Consider the following 17,432-nt stretch of genomic DNA (forward strand, 5'->3'; position numbering starts at 1 on the left):
GTCAGGCCTAGTCAGGTTACCATTATACAAGGTTAGCGTTCCTATAAGACTTGTACTACACACAGAGTGACTTGGATGTGTGGTGCAGTACCTAGTCTTGTTCTAGATCTACTTCTTGCGTATGTAAAGACTATTGTGTCCTAACCCACCCAGGCCACTTGTGATGGCCATTTTGTAAGAGTTTTGATACGTTTTCTAGATCTTTGAACAATGTAGGCATATAGAGTCTTCAGGGTAGGATCACTGTATTCTCCCCTCCCTCTCTGTAAAGCGTATTGTGTTGCCTCTGTGTATGAAATGTGCTATATAAAGTAGGTTGATTAATCGAGAGACATTTTGCCATATTTGATCTTACAATAGTAATTTGATCTTACAATCTTACAATAGTAATTTTATAGCAAGAGACGCATATCTAGTCCAACATATTGAGTATTGCATTGGCCACACTTAAAATGCTAACACTGTTATTGTTACACTATTTTTTTAACCAGAAGACAGTTGACAATGACATGGCTGAATAACTCATCTGTGCCTTGTGAAAAGTCCTTCACCTGAATACCTTCAGCAATGCCCTGCTGCTGCATAATTGGATCAGTGGTAAAATGCAAGGTATGTCTGCCTCCTATGTCAATAATGAATGTTTTGTAATCAGAGAACATGGGAGGGGGTTGAAGGTGACCCTAGGTTTTTAGCAGGAGGAGGGAATGCGAGAGGGGTTTCAGAGGGGGGCAGAGGTCAAGAGAGATGGGGTTGTAGAGAAGGAATATAAATTGGAGGATGTTCTGTGAAGATGAATAATGGTGTGGTTAAAAATAAAAAAATGTTGCAGGTACTTCCATGGACATTCACATAAATGTGGAAAAGTGATTATTTCTTATACTGTGGGTCAAATATAAGGGTTTATATGAGGATTGGCACTGCTGTAATTCATTTCCTCTCACCTCTTGAATAACCACACCCCCTAAGTTTCACAAACTAATATGGTTACAAATGGGTCCATGGCATAGAAACTGGTAGCGGCATGTAAAAGACTCGGGGCAGTGCAGCTTTGTACACCACGGTATTCATTAGTAGTGAGTGAGTAGTGGGACGGACATGACTGGGGCTGGGGGGTGGAGGGTAGAGGGGCGGGGTAATCTCGGCGGCGCCACTTTAAAAAAACAGTCGCGCCGATATGTCAATCTAGACGCGACCCAGACAGACCTCGGCCCGGGGGCCCAGCCTTGAGAGCCGCGTCACGATTGGCTGAGAGCCTCCATCCCTTTGAGACTGCAGGCCCCATTGGCTGAGAGCCTCCATCCCTTTGAGACTGCAGGCCCCATTGGCTGGGGCTTGGCGAGACACTCACGCGCACGATGTCTATCCTCTTTTGTTATTGTACCGAGCGCGAGGAGAGGCTTCAGGGAGCAAGCAGGATGCACGAGCGGAGACAGCAAGGCTGATAGTCTGATATCGACAAGGATAGAAAGAGATAGCCGGGAGGGGAGGAGGGGGATTCTGAATACAAGCTAGCTTAGTGCACCGCACCGCATTCACCGCTACTTCTTTCTATTCCCCCAATACTCCGGCCGATGTGTAAGTATAGTGAGTTTATCAAATTATACGGCTTCTTCTCAGCACGCGAGCGCTCCAGACCAAGAGAAGGGGAGGATGAGGTTTCTGGACCCAACACAGACGGACAAAATATCTTAATTACTTGCTCGTTTTATCCACAGACAAATCTCAGAGGAGTGTGCCTGCCATTGGCCTCTTAATACGCTTGCATGAGTCCGTCTGCTGCTCTTATGTTGGGTCATTTTGTCCAGCAGTGACTTCACTGGCTGACTGTCTAGTCTGCTGTCGATGTTTTTCTAAAACGTTGTGACATTTTGCCCTCCATAACATGAATTCATACTGATCCATTCATAGCACTCGGGTGTAGTATTGTAGCAAACAACGCGTTCTTAAATAATGCGATTACGTTGGGTGTATTTTATTCCTACCGGGATCTCTTGAAACGTTCAGACAGCAGACTCGGTGACGCGTTATGACCATATATGGTATGGCAATGTTTGCGTCTTCGACCCTCGTAAACTGAATGCATGGCTTGGACATTGTTTTTGGTTCATCTTAAAATGTTGCGGTAATGCATCTTTTTGAGATGATTAAAACTCCATTCTCTTTTTGATGGGTTTCTATCCATTCGGAGAGTGTTGCTCAAGTTCAGGTGCATCAATGACGGGGGGCGGATAGGATAGATATATTGACTAAATAGTTATTGACAGCTATGTCAGCTTTATTCATAGGGAAATGGTCACAAAGCTTCTCGCTACCAGAGGGTAGTCCAATGACTAGGATATAGGCAAGTGTATCATTGAAAGTCTATACGCACTGTGGAGCACGTTATTACACGTTCCGGCTATCATTTAGCCTACACAAGATACAACTACATTTCAAAAGAGTTTAACCACCTTAACTTTTTGAAGAATAATCACCATTCATTCAAGTTGAACATGTTTTGCAGTGCTGACTATTTTAATCAGTCAGGTTTATAGAATTGTGTTGCGAGGTACATTATATATTGCAGTGCTATTCAATCATGGTTCTCTATGGCTAAAATGGAATAGGTTATTGTTTTTTACTTTCTTATCAGGGACTGATTCAGACCTGGGGCACCATGCTAATGAACACTCTGGCCGATCACTGACATTGACTGACCAACTGACTACAAGGTAGGGAAGACAATCGTCTATCACCACAGGCCTCAAGGGTCAGGAATTACATTATGTTAGAATAGCTTAATGTTTAATGCTGTAACTGTATTGTGCTACCTTGAAACCCAATTGGACCACCTGTTGCTACTTATGAATTTGGGATCATGCTCATGGTTTAAATTGAATTCTAACTCTCCTGTCCTCCTGTCTGTCTTTCTCTCTTGACCATAACAATAAAGAGTGATGTAAAATACTTTCCTCACAGGAGGTATACATTTGAATTTGCCTGGTAGTAGCCAATATACTTTCTTATACAGCTCAAGTCATGCTGTAAGCAAAGATGCTTCTAAACTGATGATGGGACCGAGAGAGAGAGAGGAGAGAGAGAAGAGAGGAGGGAGAGAGAGAGGAGAGAGATAATAGAGAGACTCCCTTCTTGCCATATTAACTATGAAGAGGCTGAACGTTTCTGATGGCTCTGGATGGCAGAATTAGCTACATACCTTTTCATATCTGACTTTCTTATACCCTATCTTTCTAATCACTGTGAGAATGGGTTTGAAACCACCAGGTACTGCATGCTGCCGTCACAAGTAGATGCTTCCAGTTCTTACCATGCGCCCAATGTGTGTGCAGGTAGCAGCTTGTAAGCAAAGTTACTACTCAAACATTGAAGAGGTAAATTGAACTGAATGTAGCCCTGGGCCTTTGGTGGAAGATGGAGGGAGGTGGAGGGAGGCCAGCTGGAACGCTCAAATTAATTAGTTGATTATGAGGTTATCAGAAATGCCAATGCCACTAATGCTGCACAAACAAATCTACGCACGCATGCGCGCACACACACACACACATAGCCATTCTGTTCTATTTGAATTATTTCAAAATGTTGTGTCGACTCAACCTATCAATTTCGTGTATTCGGCTGCTCCAGCTACATGATTGTATTTTCTGACCTCTGCACCCCCCCCCCCACCCCCTGCCCCTCAGCAGCGTCATGTCAGTGAACCCTCCCAGCAGTAACGACGCCTGCCTGAGCATCGTGCACAGCCTCATGTGCCACCGGCAGGGCGGCGAGAACGAGGGCTTCGCCAAGCGCGCCATCGAGAGCCTGGTGAAGAAGCTGAAGGAGAAGAAGGACGAGCTGGACTCCCTCATCACCGCCATCACCACTAACGGCGTGCACCCGAGCAAGTGTGTCACCATCCAGAGGACGCTGGACGGACGCCTGCAGGTGGGCCGTGTACACACACACACACACACGCACGCACACACATGCGCACACACACACACACACACACACACTGCATATAAATAATGTGATTGTGGTCTATAAGCGCGTCACTTCATGATGGTGTGCTCAGCTGAGAAGATTCAAGGTCAATCCAAAGCTTATGGCTTGCGTACTCAAATGACATTAACCTTTTATTTAAGGCAGAATCAGTCAGAATGGGCATTGCACGCATCGTTCAGCAGATACCTCTTGAAAAGTCTGCTAATGACGCAGGTAGAGCATCCAGTAAGTGTTGCTTAAGGTGATGCATTTCACCCTTAAAACAAATCTTGTATTTCTAATTCGCATTCCAGTCACACCTTGTCCTAAATTCAATTGACACCAGGTAAATCACCTGTTGTCACAATTGTTTCCAATGCTATGCATTAATTAAACGGTTTTGATACTATCAGACAATTACATAGAACTGCATTTGTGGAGATTTCACAAATGTACTTGCCAAATCCAAAACTTGTCTCCCACGGTGCTCATTTTGACAGAAGTCTATCGATGGCTAGCAGGCCATGAATACACCGAAAGATCATCAGAGACACTTGTCTTTCATGGGGAGATGCACTTAAACATCTAAATATAGCATTGTCATGACAAAGTTTAAATGCAGTTAACACTAAAAGCTCAAGTATGCCTGGGGACAACAAACGCTGACAATATCACACCTTAAGCTCTGCTAATGAAGCTCTGTCACTCTGCTACTCTAAGGCCCGATCCCCCCCTGGGAATTACTAAAGCTTATATTATCTTGCTTATGCTTCAGGGCAAATCTCAAGTTTAGAAATGCTAATTTCTGTGAATACCACATTTCTTAACACGCTAAAATGATGGCAAATGCTACAAGGTTACCAGGTAACTATAATATTCACAGAAGCTAGCTAACGCTATATAGTTACTGACAGCTGAACGTCTGATTACTTCCAGTTTAATGACACGCACGCACACACACACACACACACACACACACACACATACAGTATAGACCTATAGTTAACCAAATTTATTTTGACAGTGAAATTTCTTTTTTGTTTTAGCTCTTCACCCCTTCACTTTGGATTTGAATGAGACAGTGAATATGGGGTTAAAGGGCACCCCAGGAGTTTGAACAGTTAGCTTGTTTTGCATTTACGGGGAGTGTAGCAGCAGGATGCAGGCATTTCTGGCTGTAATCCAGTCACTTTAAGAGAATCCATGTTAGCTCTGGTTAGCATAAATTGGTTGAGGCCTAGGCCACTAGGCTCATAAAAACAACTGTGAATAGTTGTAATGTGAGTGAAAGGGGGTAAGTGACTCCGGCAATTTTGGAGAAATCCAAGAAACATAAACATGTACCCTTCCCTTTGAGGAGAGAAGGAGAATGAGGCTGGTGGAGAGATGGAGGAGAGGAGGACTGGAAGCGCTGTGAAAGTTGTTTTGTCTAAGACACAGGAAAGGGGCTGGCTCATTTCAAGCCATCTGTTGTGTGTGTGTGTGTGTGTGTGTGTGTGTGTGTGTGTGTGTGTGTGTGTGTGTGTGTGTGTGTGTGTGTGTGTGTGTGTGTGTGTGCGTGTGTGTGTGTGTGTGTGTCACACTCAGATTGAATGGTAGAATTGCATATGCATTTGAATGAAACACTTATTTGAAACAAGTACTTTGATGTGTGTGCACTCATGTGCATGTGTGTGTGTGTTTGTGGAATTTGGGGGTTTGTGGGGAGGGGGGGGGGGGTTAATTCAATACTCCCTGACAGAATAAAACTGAACTGCTGAGTGAAGACATCACATGTCACCTTCTGTGACCTTCTCCTCACAGAAGGTGTGTGTGTGTGTGTGTGTGAGAGAGAGAGAGAGAGAGAGAGAGAGAGATGTGAGGTAGACATGGCTGAATATAGGTTTCAAATGTCTTAAGACTTCACTCACATTTAATACAGCACACAGTCTGTCTCTTTCTCTCTCTTTCTCTTTCTTTCTCTCTATCTTTCTTGCTCTCTCTCTCTCTCATTCTCTGTCACACATACTTACACATAACTTGAAAGAGAAACAAGTTTGGCCCATCTGTCAAAACCCTTTTTCTCACAGGCACGAACCCAGGGGTGATCACACCTTGAATGGAGCCTGATGACAATTTGCATTACAAAAAAATATAGTTGCATTTTTCAACATTAGTCAGGAGATTACCTCAATTCTTCCCAGGGAAGATGGGACAGCCAGTTCACACGTAAACCAATTTTAGACTGCCTGGTAACTAAATAGATTTTGCTAATTTAACTAGTTAGCTAACTGAGTTAGTTAAGATAAGATACAGCTTTGTTTTTTTTTCTCAACACAAGGTACAACAAAATAAAACACAAAAACAGCAAACTCACTCACATATGGTACCTACATCAAACATCTGTTTACCTGCAGGAGACTGATAGCACTAGGGACAAAGGACCGCTTGTATGTGTTCCTCTTTACTGTGGTAGAAGCTACTTTCAGATTGGCTCAAAATCAGTCCATGACAGTTGATGGCACATTCAAATGCCATGGCATTCATAAGAGATATTTCACTCATCAAAGTGCCCTCGGGAATGAGGTGCACAGACGAGGGACAAAACAATAGGATGAATAAGAGCTTTACTCTTGCAGAATGTGGAACACCTACTTTGGATGTGGTCCTCAAACAAGTGTGGAGCTAAACAAACACTGGTGTTAAATCCTTTGACTGGATACACTGTGACAGCCGTCAATAGCACTGCTCCAAGGTGAGCGCTCTCAACAAAAGGAGAATAATTTTGGTCTGGCAGGCCTTGACTGCCTGTCACCCCACCCCTCAAAACCATTACAACCTATGCAGCACACACACACATACACACGCGCGCGTGCACATGCACACACATGCGCTACGCTGCCATTGTCAACATTTTCCAGGTACTGGCCAGTGTTGACACAAGAAGCTGTTCTGACATTAAACACATCGCACAATACATGTGACATGGTACAGGGTTGCTTTCAAATGGGTGTCTTGGAAGGCCTAGACTTATGTTAGTGTTGTATCTGCTTGGAGGTGGATATGATATATGATCCTGATTTGTGATTTGAGTGCCAAGAAACCAACGGGCACTCCCTTAATTTGAACTCTGGCTGAGCCTGACATTTTGTCTGAATGCTGTGGCTCACTCTATTGTATATCTCTCCTCTGGTTTTTCAGTGAGAGCCCTGGTAGGTTTATAGTCACTTTATTTTCTTCAACTGGCACGAAACAAAGTACATTGTATACTGTACATGGTGCAAAGTTGATAAGTGCATGTATGCAGTTAGTTATACATTAATTTCTCTGTCTCCCTCTCTCTTTCCCTCAGGTGGCGGGGAGGAAAGGTTTCCCACACGTGATTTACGCCCGGCTATGGCGTTGGCCAGACCTCCACAAGAACGAACTGAAGCATGTGAAGTTCTGTCAGTATGCCTTTGACCTCAAGTACGACAATGTCTGTGTCAACCCCTACCACTACGAGAGAGTGGTCTCACCTGGCATCGGTACGTCTGCTAAATGGTTTAATGACTACAGGCTTATGTATTGTCGTGATGGTAAATTATTTGTTGTTATTTTTGTCCTTGTAAGTTATTTTGTCCTTGTAAGATATTAAGTATCTAGAACTTGAGTTAGTAGTTAGTATTCAGTAAGTTTATCTTATGTTGACACAAATTGATCTTCTCATTGAAGGGAATAAGTTACTGACTGGCTTTTTTTCCTTGCATCTTTTCTTATTATTCTCCTATTAAGTTGGTCTTAGTCTCCACAACACAGGTGAGTTCATTGTTCACTTAAACGTGATTATGCCTGGGTTCATTGTATACAGATGTCATTTAGCATGTTTTTGATTATAGCTGAATGAATCTGCCCCCCCCCCAACCCCCCTTCTCTCTGTCTCTTCCATTCAGCCCCTCCAGGCAGGTTGATCAAAGAGGAGTACATCCATGACTGTATTCAGATGGACATCCCTCCAGGCATGCCCCCGTCAGACCTCCCGGGGGCGCTCAAGCTGCCCCCTCCGGAGCACTACGGCCAGCCCCTCCCACCACTGCAGCTCCCGCCCGACCCTCCCCACGGACCCCCCTCCGTCACCCTCTACCCTAACATACCCCTCTCGCCCACAGGTAAGAGGGCAGAGAGAAACTCCCAACCCAGTCATGATTACCCTTCTACATTTGTGCTAAAATCAATCGTCTTCTTCAACCTTGCTTGAAATTGTCAGTTTCATAGTGAAATTGATTTGACTCCTAAGCTAAGAGATTCTTTTAAATTCATTTTATTTCTATTATTCTTTCTCTCTCTCTCTCTCTCTCTCTCTCTCACTCTCTTTCTCCTTATCTATCCTCACCTTTCTCTGTTGTAAAGCACTTTGAGCTGCATGTATTTGTATGAAAGGTGCTATACAAATAAAGTTTCATTATTATTATTATTATTATTATTATCTGTCCATCTGTCTCTCTCTCATCTTGGCAGCATCCGGCTCGGGTTCCATGTTGCCCCTGCAGGGAGGTCATGGTGAGGGTCTGCTGCAGATCGCCTCTCCTCAGGGTCAGGTCATGACCCCAATGACCCCTATGACCCCCACGCCGCCCCCTTCAACCCCGACACACGGACCACCACAGCCACCCCAACCACCTCAGCCCCCACAGGGCCAGAACGGCTACAGCAGCTCTAAACACACACAGACACAGGCTGCCTTCCACAGTGAGTACACACACACACACACACACACACACACACACTGAAGCATCTTCCCATAAACTATACTATATATCTTCACATATACATCATCTTCACATATACTATACTCATACTTGCCAACCCTCCCGATTTTCGCGGGAGACTCCTGATTTTCAGTGCCCTCTCCCGGTTTTATCCTGGGGTCATATTTCTCCCGCATTTCTCCCGATTTCTGGCAATCAGATTTACTCACGAGTCACGACCTGTTTCATTCTAACATAACGCTCCAAATTTTACTGTTTCCTCTCAGACTTCAATACAGCTACACCGTTATTTGGTTTCCATGGTAGCTGTGTAGTCGGCGCGTGCGCTACAGGACTTTCTCCCTGAGAATCTAGCGTCTACCGTCTCTTGACTGACAGAAGAGAGAATGAGCTCTTAAAAAAATATAAAAAATACTCATGGAAATTCCAGCCTCAGGGGAAAGTAGAATTTATATTTCTCACTGAGAGTTTTAGAGGAAAGGGATATGCTTTTTGTAAACTGTGCAGAGTAGACATCTGTATCGCGCATGGTGTTTGCACAGACGTGAAGGTCTGCGTGAAGGCCGCGACACAGAAGACAGCACGACCATCAAGGCAGCAAGGCATTGACCTTACAACTACTGTACAATAAGCATTTGTAGATGGCCACAGAGGGCAGAGGCATGCACCTAGACTCCATGGTGCAGCCGGATAAAAAGTAAACTCTTATAACTCTTATTTGAAAGGAATGTATATGATACTGATATATACTAATATATATGATACTGATACGATCTGATACTGATATATTTGATACTGATACGACTAATATGATAGGCTACTGATATATAGCCTACTAATTTATACAAAAAATCCTTTAAATTTAAATTATTAAAAAATATTAGCTATTTAATTGCACTGTCTACATCGGGGACACAGACATAGTCATCCATGATCGGATGTGATAACTAGATGAGGATGATACTGATAGACTGATAGACTATGGATAGCATGGGATGGGAACCTTTAAATGTCTAAATGACTGGAATGAGGAACTGATTAGCGGTAAGATACTATTAGGACAAGCGATTACAAGAATTCCAATGTACCAGTACCTGTATTTGTTGCACATGGCAAAATAAACTTTCTATTCTATTCGTTCTATTCTGTGTCTAATTCACATATACAGTACACAATGCAAAATGTTGTTATGTGCCTGTTGTTAATCTTTCTGCTGAAATTCAGCAACTTGGACAGGCAGCAGCACAGCTTCTTATACTCCATTGGGAACCCAGAATGGGCGTGGCCACCAACAGCCTCCTCTCCACCATCCAAATCACTTCTGTAAGATACATTATTGACCAATAGTTTGTGTACCTGTTGCATATTTGGTCTTATATATGATGTTATTCATCGTCATCCTTGACTGTAGTATATGAACGTTGCCTGTTGTATAGTTTCAGACATACTGTCAAATCTGATTGACCTTATTGACCTTTCAGGGTCTCAGCATCATGGCTCTGCCTCATTTCCTCCCCCAGTGTCCAATCACCCAGGTAAGCAAACACACACACACGCACGCACACACTCCCACCCCTCACCCCTACAGAAACAGACATCAAGCTCTGATAACTAAGCACAGACAGAGATAGAGCAGAGCAGATAGTTCAGGTAGAGAGAGAGAGAGAGAGAGAGCAAAATGCACACACACACACACACACACACACACACACACACACACATAACACACACAGAACACACATAACATGGAGTGCCTTGTTGCCCCTCCTGCAGGGCCAGAGTTTTGGTGCTCCATCTCCTACTTTGAGATGGACGTCCAGGTGGGCGAGATGTTCAAAGTCCCGGCGAGCTGCCCCGTGGTGACGGTGGACGGCTATGTGGACCCTTCGGGTGGCGACCGCTTCTGCCTGGGCCAGCTCAGCAATGTTCACCGCACTGACGCCAGCGAAAGGGCCAGGTCTAAGCTTCAGTTCCTGTCATAAACAATAGCTGAATGTGAACGAGAGCTGCTTCTCTCTTAGATACTTTGTGTTTTGTGGCTGTACTGTGTTACTGTTTTCTTTTTGTGCCAGCTAAATCAAAATAATGGTACTTTATTTACACTCCAACAGCTATATTGTATTCAATTCATGGGTCATCTTCATGGGGGATATTTATCTACCCCCGCCCCCTCCCTTTCTCTCTCTCTCTCTCTCTCTCTCTCTCTCTCTCTCTCTCAGGTTGCACATAGGTAAAGGAGTGCAGCTGGAGTGTCGTGGCGAGGGAGACGTGTGGATGCGCTGTATGAGTGACCACGCCGTGTTCGTACAGAGCTACTACCTGGACAGAGAAGCAGGCCGAGCCCCAGGGGACGCAGTGCACAAGATCTACCCCGGGGCCTACATCAAGGTGAGGGGGCCATCGCTGGTGATATCCTCTTTTGGGGGGGGGGGGGGGTGGTTGGGTAACAGTATTGAAGTCACATTTCAAATTCAATTTTTCACCTCTTAGTTGCTTTTCCATAGTTATTTCCCCTTCCTCTTCGTTTCATCTAAATAGTCGTTTGACCTTTTCATGCCGCGTGCCGGGAGACTGACCTCTGGCTGACGGAGTCTGCCGTCCGTGTCTCGTCCCCCTGCAGGTGTTCGACCTGAGGCAGTGTCACAGGCAGATGCAGCAGCAGGCGGCCACCGCCCAGGCAGCGGCCGCGGCTCAGGCCGCCGCTGTGGCCGGCAACATCCCGGGACCCGGCAGCGTTGGAGGAATCGCGCCTGCTGTTAGTAAGTCACGTAGACTCAAGTAAATGAAACATGCTCGTGTCGTCTTTGCTGGCATCACGCACTGGCATCATGCATATTCATCCTCAATGATTCTTGAGTGTTATTGAATGATTATTGTGAGTGATTAATATGGCGTACTAATTTATTGTACTGATTTATTACACTTGGGGCCAAATCCACAAAAGGGTTGTGTGGCTTTTGCAGCAGCAAACCCCGTGCAAATGAGACAAAAAAATTGTATCCAATCCACAAAGCACACGCAAAGGGGGGAAAGCATTGCAAACTGCACAGATGAGCAACTAGCTCCACGGCTGCGCCAGGCTCATTTGAATGTATGTAAATTAGGTACTTCTGTGCAAAATTGCCCCAAATAAGCCTTGCGTCTGATCCACAAAGACCGTGAGCTAACTGCCACACGCGGTTAGAGAGGTGCAAATACCGCTTTTGAAAAGCTGGTATTAACTGCAGCAGTCAGTGCGCACTCTCTCTGCGCACTCTCTCCTTCTGTCTCTCCTCAGAAGTATGAATGATATTGAATTGATATTGGATGATATTAAGGGAAATATATATAGAGGCGGATTTAAAAATAAGTTCAGCCAGCTGCGATGCACAGACACAAACCGAACTGATATTTTCTGCAAAAAAGTACGGTCTGTCGTTTTCATTATGATCCAATCTGTGTCCTGAAATATGGAGAAAAGCTTGACACACTGGGGAGAGACACGACTATATCCAAGATCTTATATCTATATACAAGAACAAATGTAGGCTACAAAAACATTGTAATGTCATCAATAAGGCAGACTGAGGCGTGGCTTAAAATTCAGAAGGGTCTGGTTTAATGAATCGCCCAGCAGCACGGACGTAGTCTAACGCTAACTCACAAAATCAAACATACAGTAGGAAGAGCGAGGAGGAACGCCCACCTACAGTATATCCCACACAGCGCCCGCTCCCCTCCCTCTACAACCACACCCCACACACACCAACACACAAACAGCAACAACATTATAAACACGGGTCGCTATAATATGATAATATGATCTTTTCTGATTATTGGTTCACTTCGTAGGCTATCACGTTTCATGCTCTCTCCCTCTCTCGCTGACTGAAACTAACCCTGTCGTTTCCATTCTGTGGATTTCTACAGTAGGCCTAACAGTAGGCTACAATAGGAAAAATAGAATTAAGGCCAAAGGTTCTATTTACAGCCACAAAAAGCAAGCAAGGCTGAACCAAGTGATGTGTGTTTTATCTATCCTCATAGTACCAGGGACAGCGCTCTATGCTATAGCCTAATAGTAGGCTATCTCCAACATGCCAAACCAGCAAAATATAAAGACAAGAAAAAGAAACCAGCTAAATTCTGTCTTACCTTTCCTCAGTAGGGTTGTAGCTACCTTCTTGCTTGTTTTTTGAACTTCCTGAGTAAACAACCCTTCCAGTCTTTTTCCCGAAATCGTTTTGTAAGATCCAGATCCATTTACAGTGTTTTAATCACATCCCGTCTACAGTGTACTGAGAGGTTCAAATCTAATAAATAGCCTACATCTCTTGACAGATCAGATAACAAGCTTCAAATATTTAAGGGGGGAGAACTTCAAAGAAAGTGTCTCATTGCCATCTCGATGATACCTATCTCTCACCAATATTTTTGTTGTTTTTGCTATTTTTCTATAACGTTAATGTAATGTTACATTAAACTTACAGTAAACTGAGGGGGTTAATCCTGACCAAGCCCCCTCGTATTGCCGGGCCTGAAGGGATCATGGCAGCAGTTATTGTAGCCAGACGAAGGCACCGTCATGCCAGGCGCGCAAGAACGCGTTCATGGCTAGTTGCAATCATGGGCGCAAATTGCACACAGTTGGCAAATTGGTGGGCGTGTTTGCCCGGGCATATCATTAGAGCAAAATCTTTTGTGGATATCGTGCTAAACTGGAGCAGATTTCCGTTGCAATCGCAGTGCGAAATATCGAGCTATTAGCGGGAGCAATCCATTCTTTGTGGATTTGGGCCTTGGTGTAATAAATTGACTGAAACGTAATTGCAACGGGGGAGGCCCTCTCGTTAATCTTTCGCGTGCTGCCGGTCTCTCTCTCTCTCTCTCTCTCTCCCTCTCTCTCTCTCTCTCTCTCCCTCCCTCTCTCTCTCTCTCCCTCTCTCTCCCCCTCTCTCTCTCTCTCTCTCTCTCTCTCTCTCTATCTCCCTGTCTCTCTCTCCCAGGCCTCTCGGCGGCAGCAGGAATCGGCGTGGACGACCTTCGGAGGCTGTGCATCCTGCGGCTGAGCTTCGTGAAGGGCTGGGGACCCGACTACCCCCGGCAGAGCATCAAACACACCCCCTGCTGGGTGGAGGTCCACCTCCACCGTGCCCTGCAGCTTCTGGATGAGGTGTTGCACACGATGCCACTGGCTGACCCAGGGCCCGCTAACTGAGGAGAAGGAACCAGTTCCATTATGGGTTATAACACACCACAAACACACACACACGTTCCCCCCGTCTTACTGAGACATATAGGCAGTTTACTGTACCCACTTGCAGGTCAAACTGATTTTTTCTTTCCCTTAAAAACACAATCAGGAGCGTCTCAAAGACTGTCAAAACCCAACGTGCACAGATTACACTTTTTGCTTTTAACAATCATTTAGACACACAGCCTAACCCACTCACACACAATCACTCACACGCCTGTGAAATCCCTCTGCCTAAACCACAGGTCTGTGGGCGAGCAGACTCAGAACCCTTCACCTGAGCATGTGAGCGGAGCGGAGCGGGTTGATTTGGAACGGAACGTGGAGCGGGTTTCCAAAACGTCAGAGCGTCGGCCTTCTCTTCTGCTCCAATTTCGCTCTGTTACCTTAAGGTTGAGTTGATTTGGGCTCTGTTTTTTTTATCTGTGAAATTGTGTTTAAGCTAAAAACAAAGATGCAGCAAAATACAATGCAGCGTTTTCTCTTTTTGGGCAGCGCTGAGCGGTTTTGAGCGGGGCGGCAGGGAGTCTCTTTAGAGAGAGAACAGCCCTGCGAGCCGGGAGCGCCATTCTCACTGCTCAACTCTGCTCACATGCTCTGTCACTCACAGCATTTCCATGCTTTGTATATGGGAACTGTTTCTCCCACACACAAAATACAAACTGGATGTCTGTTAAAGTCATGATAAATCTTAATTGATATAGTCTTGTACCCTTCAAATATATTTACTGAGTAAATTTTAGTTTGTCCTTCTATATACTTCTGAAAATACATTTTTATGCACTGCAGACATCCAGGGGTGTGTTTCAGAAATCCAGTGTCCCATACAGGCACTTTGGGATCTCAAAAAGAACTAACAGGGACCCTGTCCACACATAGATATCCACTCTTACACATGCTTGCACCCTAAGATCTCAAGAACAATCTAACCTGGTCACACACACAAACACACACACACACATATTAAAACTTAGATCAGATGTGGAACTTCAGTGTCAAGCTAGATTCAATGTATTGCTGGCTATCCTGATGAATGGAAGAATGGAAGATCAGCGTTGATATCCAAGGGTGCAAAACCAGAATTATTCAGAACCTCTGAAGAACACAGCACTGGTGGGTCTAGCATCTACAGTAAATGGACCTTGACAGCAAATGTTTTGTCATCTCTGTACTTGTATCGTTCTCTACTGTGTCTGTATCTAAATGCAACTAGCTGGTCGTCGTTAGCATTGTTAGCTGGTTAGCCCTCTAATAAAACAGGGCACCGTCCCAGGCTAATACATTTTCTTACCAAAAGACAAAAAGCCAAAAAATCTCAGCTTTAAAATAGTGGTGTGGATATTTGTGATGAAACAGTGCTTACAGTGTACAGTGTATGTAACCAAACCGTTTGCCATATGGTGAAACTCACCAAAGCCAGAATACCTCATGATAACAGTGCAAACCCATAGTTTAATGTATTTCAGCCAAAACCTCAGATCCTCAGCGCTCTCTCTTGTATGTTCCTTCACACGGCCTCACACCAAGCTTTATCCGAGTCACCAAATAATGGTTGAAAGAGTCTGGAGGAAGGTCCACAGTAGAACCTTGGGGGAACTCCAAGATTGGATCCAGACTGCAGTACATGGTGATTTGGCTTTGGAAGTTGAAATCCTGTGTCAAATGAAGCAGCATTTAATAGTGGCAAAACAAAGTAGCAGTCTTAAATCAATTGTACTGCTACTGTTATTTGTCTTTTTTTATGTTGTATAATTCCTATTTCTTTGCCTCACGGGGAAGGGTTCAGTTAATCGCCAACTGGAGGTACAGTAGGCCGCCAATACTTTTGAAGTTAACTCATCACCAACTCCAGAGACAGAAACAAAGAGTGGTCACTTGTTTTGACAGGTAGCACATTCTATCCTGAACTCTTGTGCATTTGGTACTTGTGCCTTTCCGTTCTCCAAATCAAGCTTTTTAGGATGGTTCCTCTCGCTAGCCTGGTGTGAGGTATTTACTAAGCATTACTGTTCCTGCTAATTTTAACAACAGTAAATCACTCCAAGCTCTGAGCTGTGGTTCCATTTAGGAGGATCCCACTAGGTCATATTCAGTCAATATTGACAATGATAATGACTGTATCCAGTATTAGAGGAGGTTGGGAGAAGTTGCAGGTTGCAGGGTTCATAAAGTCGTCTCAGGTATGAGATAAATATAAGGAAGCCTTCATGTTAGTCTTTTCATTGAACTACTTTAAAGTGAATGACCATACACTCTGTTAGTGATTTGTGCCTTTAGTTTTAGACATCAAACTAGATGATACACCTCACACTGATTTTAAAGCAAACTACACGTTGTCTTCCTTTGTAGACATACAGTCATCAGTTTGTAGGGATTGGCATTTTAAATGGTTGATCATTCAGCTTCCATAGAGTGTGTTTGCTTGAAGGAAACTGGAAGATAACAGAGCATCAAGTACAGTATATATATATGCATCAAGTCTTGCCCCTGATTTAGATTTAGATGGACACATAGTGGTTCCCTCAGGTACTGTTTAGCCCCATTTTAGGTATAATGTAGGCTAATATTCAATTATTTGGTCAAGCAGGTACTGTTTGACAGTAATTACCATAACCAAAACATTTCTAATACACGTGTGGTGTTATTTTTGCCTTACTAAGATATTGTGTCAGCAAAGGCTGGATATGAATTGGGGACCTTTGTGCCCTTTGAGTCTGCGCATGCACGACACAGATGTCACATTTAACCTAATTTCTTGCCCCTTGTGAGTTTTATTCAGGGACGAAAAGTGGATTTAAAATAGAGTCTTCTGGGGGTTTGGCACGCATGTCCATCCCACTATGCCTCCCTAAATTCTTTGAATATTGAGCTCCTGTAACTCCCCTCTACATGTTCTCACATCTGCTATCTCAAAAGTACTTTCAGTCAACAGGACAATGCATCATTCCGTACAACTCTGATTCATTTTAAGCAGAAACTATATAGAAAAGATGTTATCAAGTGTGAATCAATTTGGCTATTTTATGGGTATCGTTATTTCTATTATTGCTGTAATTATGGTTATTTTATTGTAAAAAGACGTGCTGCTCTTGTAATGTTGACCGTACACCAAAGTGAAATAAAAAATACAGCATTGTCATTTTGATACAACTTTGTCCAGTAATATGTTTATTTTGATACTGTAGTCTTTTAATTAGGCTACTTTTCATGGGCATTGACTTAGTTTCGGCTTAAAGTTCAGCTACTCCTATACCTAGAGGTCTAGGCCAATAGGACATCAGTAGCTTACAGTTCAGCATTCAGTCTGCTAAGAACACAACACTGTTCTGTAACATTTTCAGTAAATATCCCAGACCTGGCTGGTGCTGTTCCTGTTAAACGCTATAGAGAGCGATCGTTCTCCATCCAGGAACAACTAGCTTACTGTGAGTAACCAATAAAACGTACTGTCTGGGTGAGGTAGACTATGCTCTCGGTTTTGTTACATAATAGTTACTGCTTCACATAAG

The 17,432-nt window shown here is 44.0% G+C and overlaps 1 protein-coding gene across 1 annotated transcript; it reads left to right on the forward strand.

Moving 5' to 3' along the window:
* Positions 1–1,539: 1,539 nt before the first annotated feature.
* On the forward strand, positions 1,540–13,887 carry smad10a (SMAD family member 10a; the record flags this gene model as incomplete). Its single annotated transcript, XM_084455647.1, has 13 exons — positions 1,540–1,575; positions 2,633–2,711; positions 3,681–3,924; positions 7,295–7,469; positions 7,717–7,740; positions 7,875–8,090; positions 8,440–8,670; positions 9,915–10,013; positions 10,172–10,225; positions 10,464–10,647; positions 10,910–11,078; positions 11,311–11,449; positions 13,676–13,887. Exons 1-13 carry the CDS (start codon positions 1,572–1,574, stop codon positions 13,885–13,887), a joined length of 1,830 nt encoding a protein of 609 aa, XP_084311773.1. The 5' UTR covers positions 1,540–1,571.
* Between the last annotated feature and the right edge of the window lie 3,545 nt (positions 13,888–17,432).

The sequence above is a fragment of the Borostomias antarcticus genome, assembly GCF_949987555.1.
Source record: "Borostomias antarcticus genome assembly, chromosome: 21".
Classification (NCBI taxonomy): Eukaryota; Metazoa; Chordata; class Actinopteri; order Stomiiformes; family Stomiidae; genus Borostomias; species Borostomias antarcticus.